Source organism: Buceros rhinoceros, unplaced genomic scaffold (genome assembly GCF_000710305.1).
Source record: "Buceros rhinoceros silvestris isolate BGI_N320 unplaced genomic scaffold, ASM71030v1 scaffold22091, whole genome shotgun sequence".
NCBI lineage: Eukaryota > Metazoa > Chordata > Aves > Bucerotiformes > Bucerotidae > Buceros > Buceros rhinoceros.
In genome coordinates, this window is record NW_010392786.1 from 19,504 (window position 1) to 28,490 (window position 8,987).

General features: G+C 47.2%; 1 protein-coding gene across 1 annotated transcript in view; it reads right to left on the reverse strand.

Moving 5' to 3' along the window:
* The window catches only part of HMGXB3 (HMG box domain containing 3), a 17,202-nt gene extending 8,738 nt beyond the window's left edge, over window positions 1-8,464 (reverse strand). The window contains exons 1-10 of the mRNA XM_010144629.1: window positions 8,319-8,464; window positions 7,773-7,947; window positions 6,781-7,332; window positions 6,070-6,168; window positions 4,484-4,615; window positions 2,067-2,479; window positions 1,553-1,728; window positions 1,159-1,256; window positions 518-616; window positions 132-281 (exon numbers count right to left, since the gene is read on the reverse strand). Of these exons, the coding sequence (XP_010142931.1) occupies window positions 132-281; window positions 518-616; window positions 1,159-1,256; window positions 1,553-1,728; window positions 2,067-2,479; window positions 4,484-4,615; window positions 6,070-6,168; window positions 6,781-7,332; window positions 7,773-7,947; window positions 8,319-8,464 (2,040 nt within the window). The remainder of the gene's footprint in view (window positions 1-131; window positions 282-517; window positions 617-1,158; window positions 1,257-1,552; window positions 1,729-2,066; window positions 2,480-4,483; window positions 4,616-6,069; window positions 6,169-6,780; window positions 7,333-7,772; window positions 7,948-8,318) is intronic.
* Between the last annotated feature and the right edge of the window lie 523 nt (window positions 8,465-8,987).

Consider the following 8,987-nt stretch of genomic DNA (forward strand, 5'->3'; position numbering starts at 1 on the left):
CATGATTCTGTTAGGAAAGCTTACCATAATGAAAACAAATTAACATCTTCCCATGGGCTCTTGCAAACTGAGGTATTCCACTGCCCACCCCACAAGAGCCATTTGATAAGACAAACTGCTCTGAACCTTACCAGGGATTTTGCTGTTTTCTCAGCTCTGTCTTTGGCAAGGTTGTACCCACAGCTTGGACAGACCCGTGGCTTGTGCCTGTTTGTGTACACGTAACTACAAGAGGGGTTCTTGCACTTCCCTCTGCCACGCGATGTTGCCAGTCCCAAATCCTGAACGACACAAAAACAGATGTTTACTGACTATGACTTTCGGATACCAACAAGATTCTAGAAAGTCTGCTTGAATATCATATGCTTTTCCCCCACTTTATGACACCTCGTTTAAAGGTCAGGTAGCAGACCCCGTCCCTTTGCACAGAACACAGTTAAACAAAGGTCACCCAGCAGTCTCATCCCAGAGATGACACTCCCCGCAACGTAAGTCAGACCATCTGAAAAACTCTCACCAAAGTTACGGTGCAGCTGTACTTGTAGGAAGGGAATATGTCTGGTTTGACCTCCACCAGTTTAACCTGAGAAGCCCTGCTGGTCAAAGCACTGTGGAGCTGGAGGTTGAAAGCAGAAAAAACAACACCATGAGACGCCCGCTTGTGAATACGCACATCTTGTCAGCAATACCTATTAGCTTTCCCCCCAAGAAATCAATTAATGTTCATTTAAAAGCAGAGGACTACCCCACACTGTTTTGCACACTAAGGCATTACAACTCAAACGGAAGTATTGCAGCATCTTGGAATATTCAGTCATATTTCACAGGAGAAAGACTCCATATGACTCCCATATCAGATTATCAAAGCACTTGCAGATCCTCAAAACATCTTCTGGAAGCAGCTGGGAGGTTCTCAAAGCAGCCAACAGAAGGATTGTCTACAGCATCTCTCAGTTCAGCTCCTGCCCTCAGCCATCTAGCATTTGTGCTGCTTCCGAGCCATACCACAAACACGGTCGGTCACAGATCTCAGCAGCATAAGGCTGAGATGTTTCTTTCATGTTCTGTCCCTCACCACTCAGGTCATATCACTCATCTGGTGAGAAAAAAAAAAACTACAGGAACATAATATGCATTTGCAGAACCAACCACAGGTACCTTCCGCTCCTGGGCACTTGGTGGCTGCAGGATCAACTGGCCCAATTGTTTCAGCGTACTGGGCTTCAAGCCGGACATTCTCACAGGGTAATGCTTGTCTGGAAGGAGAAAAAGGATGCAGCAGGTTAGACATGGGAAAACAAGTCCTGCTTCATTCTGACATATTTGGTAAATGCCACCATAGTCACGTAAGATTTTTCCTCTGAACTTGAAATGACTCAAGCAGGGTTTCACAGCCCATTTACCTGCGCTCTCGGTTAGAGAGGAAGAGTGTTTTTTATTAGCATAGGTCACTGTCTCCCTTCAGACTTATCTTACTACCTGACAGAGACCACTGGAACGTGGTGAAGAAAGACAACGGCTCCCAAAGCACATCAGGGAATACTGCTCTCACCAATGCTCACGAAGGCCTGCCTGTTGCCAGGCTGCTCAGCCCTGGCTTGTCTCCCCATGCCGGCTGGGGCGGGCAGAATGGCTCGCATGGGTCTCGCTGCTGCCAGCAAGGAGGGCTTAGGTCTTGGTTTACTCTTTACTTCTTGTCCTTTGTGTGTAGCAGCTGGAGCATCACTTCTGAAAGACAAGAGCTACAACTGGAAAAAAATTCCATCGATTTCCCCATAGTCTTGATTTTCTTCCCTTCCCTCAACTGTGCTTTATTAGCACAATCATCACAGCTATGCCCTAATGACACATCTGCCCTGTGACTACGGTTTAATTATCACTTAAAAAAAATTATCTCTGATGGACAAAACATTCTCAAAGGAACAATCCTGAGTTGGCAGCAAACAGACAGTAAACAGAACAGGTCTTATAGGAAGCACTGCCAACAGCCTTCAATTTCCTGGATTCATCCCATCAGCAAACAACAGACACCAAGTGCTTCCATAACATATGGAAAACTGACTCACCCCACTGTTTTTTTTGCAGAGGCATTTGGACTCAGCACCTCGGAAGACAGTGGCATCCCCAGCCCTGCGTTATCTTTTTCTGCCTGCTCCGAATTAGAGTCCCCTGGCCATTGGCTCGCTTGGCCCAGCATCACTCCAACAGCACTCCCTTTGTCTTCAGCAAGCTTGCTGTTTGTGAGAACGTGAGCCTCAGAGATGATCACTTCCTCCCACTCAGTCTCCTGCTTTTGCCCTCCAGCAGGCACAGCATTCAGCAGCTGGCTGACAGCTTCGGAGCTTTCCAGGGCAGACTTGGAGGTGCCCTCGCTAACAGCTGCTGGCTCTGTGAACGCTGACGCTTGACCTCTTTTGGCTGCTGGTGTTTTAAGAGAGGTGCCTGAATTTGGCTCAGATTTGATTTTTGGTTGCTTTTCCTGGAAACAAAGAGACAGTCACATTTCAGAGCTCGAGTCTTACAGACAACTAAGTTCCCTTCGCACAGGCCAGGTTTGCTAAGGCCTATTTAATGCTGGATCATAACAGCAAAATCCTAAGTGTTTTGGCAGTAAATTGTGGAGAGCAGAAAGACATCATCTCCTAAGACAGCAAAGTCCTGTTAACATTTCACCTACCCCATTGTGTTATATATACCCATAATACCCCATATGTATTATATTTAGACACTGTTTCCTTTGAAGAACCAGTCTTTCACAAACTCCCTCAAATATCACCACTAGCATCAACACCACCAACTCACCCATCGCCCTCTGTAACAAGGACCCACCTCCTACACTCCCCTTTCACAGCTTCAGCTCTCTAATGCTCTGTTCTTCCACACTGCCAAGGAGCCAAAGGGAGCCAGATAGAGAACTTGTACCTTTGGACACCCACGTTTAGAAAAACAGACATTCAGCGAGACAGGAAACAGAGAATTGCTTAGGAAGTTTTTTTTTACTTGAAGAACAACATTATGTTCAAGACTAAACCATGTACTGGGGTCAACGAAGGTACAATGGAACACTGGCTCGGTAATATGCAGAAAGGTATCAAAAATAGGATCAAGAGTTTCTGGCAAGATAAACATATTAATTCTAAGCTCTCCATAGAGTTCACACTCAGAAGGATAATTTAGGCTTTTAGAAACAGGTATCTTTTGACCTAGTCCCTTTCTTTTCTAAGGAACAGGAAGGGGTGTATGTACTTAGTTCCAATTTTACTGATGTTATTACCAGTTACAAAAACCTGATGCGCATGTTTTTCCCAGGGCATGACACCATAAAAACAAGCGGAACTCTTTATGCAAATGTGTTCCCAGAAGAGCAGAACAAAACTGAAAGACAGAAAACTCCCTCTAAACCCTTCCAGTTCCAATCAATGGAGGACTTAACAGCAGCAAGCACATTTTCAGGCAGAAACACGTTTTTAGCCATCTACCTACGTCAGCAGTTCACAGAACAAAGGCTGAGGCCATCATCACTACTTGTATCCCCCCACAAAGGACACCCAGCTCTCAGCTCAAACACTACAGACTCTGTAAGCTGCCTAAAAAACTTCTCGCCCCTAAATGTTTAATGGATCCAGACACAAAACAAAGGCAGTTCAGAACAAATCCACATAAAGCCACCGAGTGTCACTGCACATTTTCACACCGGGAACATCCTTTGTGCCTGAGGAGCCTTGTTTCAGGCAGACATTTAATGAGCTCACAACCGTGCAGAGCTGACTAACTACAATGACACCACCGAGGGTTAAGGAGTACGTGGTTTTTGCTGTATACAGCTAGTGGAGAAGCCAGTAAAACCAGCAGTGTGAGTATCACATGGAGAAAGACTTTTCCACTCAAACAAACCCCACAACTCCACCAGCAGCTGGGTATTTCCTTCCAGCCCAAGGAAGGAGCGGTCAGACACGCACCATGAGTCACCAACAACCAACAGCACTTCAGCTTCCACTATATCGACTTTATTAGCCAGCTCCCAAATACACCATAGCTGAGAACTGTTCCTCCTTTTTGTTGAAAAAACAATGTTGAAAGACCGCAGAAAACCTCAATTAGTAGAACTTCAAACGCAGACAAATTGCCACAAACCAAACCAAAGGGTTCAAGTAAATTCCTGAGCTTAGCTGGGACTGCAGCAGGCCTGGCCCAGGAACTATAACGCAGGCAGAGGGCCAGGAGGATGTGGATCCATTCACCAAACACAGCCCCATCTAACTGACACAAGTGGCATCTTTAGCCAAGGTGTGGTGATTCACGTCTGCCTCACCTTGGCCAAACGTCCTTTGCAACGGGGACCTGCTCAGCACAAGTGTTGGAACACAAGTGCAGGGATCAATTCTGGCATATCTGACTGAGATGCACAGGTCCAGAGATGTCAGAGGCATTCACAAAAGCAGCACTTCTTGTCAGAAAATCAGGGAAGGAAAGACAAATTTACCTTTGGGATCCATTTCCCTCCCAGGAAGTTCCCACATGTCGGGCATTTTGGTGGCTTATGCCTGGTGACGTAAGTGAAGGAACAGCCAGGATTGGTGCAATTTCCATGTCCCCTGCGAGTGTAGGTGGTTGTCTGAAACGAGAGTTGTCAAGAATTTCTCTACAGAGCTGAAAAAACAAAGTCATACTCATCGTCCCCTTTTTCTTCGTAAGCACTTTAGGAACATTATTCAGCAAACCATCAGCCCTCCACTATTATTCCTTTTACCGATCAACCACCGCACAGTCAGATCAGGGTTAGTCAGCACCAGAACTACTCTGAGATAAAGGCTCAATCTACACAAGAGCCTTCAGCATTAGCAGAATTTAGCTCAAATTGCGGAGATGAACAATACACAAAATGTACTGGAGAAGCTAACCAGTGATGTAACAGTTCCCTTATGAATATGGAAAAGCCATAATAAGATGGTATAAAAATGATTCAAACAGCCCTCAGCAAAGCAAGATGTGATGAATAAACTCATGTCAACAAGGGCAACAAGACTTGAAGCCAAGTGCTCATGACATAGAGGCAGTTTCCATCAGTGATTTTTTTGTTGTACGCTGTGGTCAGGCTCTCTCTGGTGGTTCACTGTAACATGCCGTAATCTGCTGTGACACCAGCAGCACCATCAGACGCTGTTCATAAACACAACTACAGCAGAACTTGTCATCTTTGCCAGGACAACTGCACGGACAGCAGCTCTTCTCAATATTCTGCACTCAGCACTCCCGAGGGAGATGCTGTGCCCTAGGTTCCAGACTAGCTACGTTTTTTCTTCTAGAAATGCAAGTGCTGCTGTCCAAGGAACGAGGCAGTTTAAGCCAGCTACTTCTCAGGGGCAAAAACCCGAGGTATTTCCATGCTCCCCAAGACACCTGGAAGAATATCATGCTAGGCACCACTACACACATCTGCCGTGTTTCACCAGCGGGAAGCACAGAGGACTTGGAAAACAGGGTTTAGTGCTAGCTTATACAACACAGGGAGCTGCAGTGCTGGCTGTGTGATGAAGTCCCACAATGACTACAGAAATCCAGGTGGCTGGAGCAGTGACATTAGAGAAATAACCCTGTCCTCCCTCATGCATTAGGCCACAGAACCTTTCATGCGGGTTCTCAAAACCTCAGGGTACTGCTCCTCTCCTGTCAGGTGGCCAAAGCAACAGCCAGCCACAAGACTGGGGAGCTCAGCCTTCCTGACACCAGAGCAGACTCTTGGCTTTAAAGGGATGGACACTGGCATTTTATGAAGACAAATATGCGTCCAAGTAGAGGATGTAGACGGCTACATAGATTCTGAAAAGGGCCGCACAGGAACTATTGTTGGCCAGATGTGCTGTGATAACATTATCTACTCTCTCTGTTCCCAAAAACTTTCATGAGCAAGAAGGCAGCAGAAACAGGCCCCTGTAAGACACTCCAGGAAGTCAGAGACCTCCACTTATATACAAGGCATAAAACCAGGGACAGGAAATGTATCAACTGGCATGACGACTCCAAATTGGATTATCTTTGAAAAACGAACCATGACTCTGAATTTCTTACCAATTTGATTGACGCTGGGTTCTCCACAACAGAGTGAGATGGTAGCGGTAACATAATGAACTGTGCGGTGGGTGTGGAGGAGCTGCTCTCTTCAGTATCCTAAAACAAAGTCAAAGAGAAACAGGAGACATGGTGACCTGTGTGCCACCCTCTCAGGAACACTGCTATCGAACACAGGTCTGAGGGACTGATGAGACCAGAAAGCCACGGAGGGAAGAGGTCATTTCAAAAGCATTGGCTTCACAGGTCTACTCTGGAAACTACCAGCTTGTACTTCACAGCTTGAAACTGAAATCAGCAGCTCCAATTCTTCCCAGGAGGTTTGCTATAACTGACCCCTGTCTCCTCAACCTGGAAAGACTCCCTTCCACTACTCTGCAGCCAGAAAATAGCTGTCAAGAGATGACACTTTTTCTCCCCATAATCTTGCGGTCCAACTGCAGACCCCACCCCAAGCATTGTTGTAAGAAACAATTAACAAAACTCAAGCAGTCATCTTAAGACACAAGTGATAGCAGCAGGTGGCAGAGTCCATCTGCAGCAGAGAAGCTGCCATCACCAAGTCACAGCAGCTGCTGCTTCCCTCACCACCGAGGAACCATGCTGGGCAGCACAGGATCCCCTGCAGCTACCAAGGACCTTAAGTAAAACATGCTAAACAGCGCTCAGACACTTCAGGTGAGGCTTCTGAGCGTCACCAGAAAAACCTACCCTGCCAGTCACCACAGTCACCACAGACAGACCATCTGACATCTGAGGATGGGCCACAGTGATACTCCCGTTGGAGATGTCCGTGCTGCTGCTAACCAGAGTCTCCTTGATAACCACCTGGGCTGTTTGATAGGGCTGCCCTTCTATTTTCAGAGAAGCCTTATCCAAGAGGATGTCTCCAGCCACCTTCTCTGCCACAGGCCTCATGTAGTGAGAGAGAACCTCTGACGCAACCACTTCTTTCACAGCGTCTGGCTGACGGAAGGCAGCCGTCTCCTTGATGGCAACGTGCTGCTCAGAAACGCCAGCAGGTCTCGAGTCCACAGACAGGACGTTTTGCACAGCATCATGGGAGACGCTGGTGACGTTAGCGGAAGCTGCTGACCCTTCGGACGCTGCCTGGCCCTGTGTCACACACAGTTCCAGCGACTGCCTGCTCCTGTCTTCTTGAAGAGAGGTTTTGGGAATAATTATATAGTCTGAGCGAGGAAGAATCTTACGGAAACCTGGAATGTCTGGAACAACTGCAGTTTGGGTGGACGCCTTGGAGTTCTGTTGGCAGAAACAGAGTATGGAATAAACGAACATAAGAAGAGTTTCAGTTCTCAGTCCCTCTAATTTGGTGCCTGAAGTTCAAACAGTTTCCCAAAGTAGTTTGCTGGGAATTTCTCCACATGGCAGAGCCTGCAGAATCCCTCTCAGCCCTGGTTTTATCATCCACTTCACCATCAATCACCCTGATGACAGGACACAAAAATAACCACCATCCCGTCAGCAGGTACCAGACGTATCCATCTCGAATGTCAAAACACCATCCCTTGGCTGAACAGAAGGCAAAAGCAAGAGGCAGTGGCCTCACATGCTGCTTCTTTACAGACTGTGCTGAGCAGAAATACCACCCGGGAGCTGCAGTTCGATGACTCTCCACACAGGGAGAGTGACGCAGTGAAGTGCCCCTCTCCCCACAAAGACCTGCCAGAAAGACAACTTACCGGGTCCAAACCCTCCTTCTCTAGCTTGGCTTTCTCCAGGTAGTAGCTTTTCTCAGCCACACTGAGCAGCCTCCAGCTCTCACTGATCTTTTTGTTGATTTCAGATTGAGGGAGGTTGGGGAGCTCTTGCTGTACTTTCAAGTAAATATCGTAATAGTAGAGGAGGTAAGCGGATCTGAAACACAACCAGAGCGAAATGTTATCGTCCTTTCCTTTGCAACAACAAATCCACATGGTTTATGTTTGTCTCTCAAATAACAAGCGTGTTCCGTTCACTTCTGCTTGTAAATGCATTTTTTAACCCAATGAAAACAAAGATTCTGAGAAGAACCTCCGAAGTGAGGAGAAAGAGCCTAAGGCGAGTTCTTTTAGATCAAGCAATGGTAGCAGCCGTAACGACAAGGATTCAGAGCAGGCCCAAAGCGCCACGGTAACGTTTTACAGACGATGTTGTGAAGGGTTCTAAGTGTACCACAAACCTCGCTCAGAAACAAGAACTGCTCCCACACCCGGCACAGGAGCCAAGTGAAGACAGAAAGAACTGACCTGGGCTTTTTGACTTTTTCTCCATGATTGCCAGTACTTTTATGTTTCTTTTTCTTCTTAGACGGGACTGGTGACGCGTAAGTGTAAGTGCCCTCGATTTCCTCCATGACCACAGTTACTCCAGTGCCACCACATGGAGCCTCCATTGCTAAAAACACATATTTTATGTCACGCACTTGCCAAGTTACACATTTCTCCCACACCAAGACCACTCTTAATCACTTCTGTAAACCGACAGCATCACTGGCATTTAAGTCTGACTTTAATTAACCAAGATAGCTACGCGGTAGCTATTTATTTTTAGAAGAAAACACCTTTATCACTATGACCTCAACACCACCAGTTCGGTGCAGACACGCTGCATCTGCAGTTCCTCAGGCTTCTCTCAGATAATCTAGAACCAGCCTTGCGCCCTGCAAGCTGGCACCCAGCTACACCTGGCTGCCGTGCTCACAAGAGCGAGACAGAGGCTGCGTAAGCGTGGAAGCCTCATAATCTTCTTACCCACCAGCAGGTCTCTGGGCTCCTCGCCTAACACCAATGACAGCCCCGGCCCCCGCGGTGCTGGGAGGCAGAGAGGACACGAGAAGCTTCAGGAGATAAAGTGCCACACACCCTGGGCTCAGGTGCAGCCCACGCAGCTCGGCCCCAGTCAGTCGCTAATCCCGG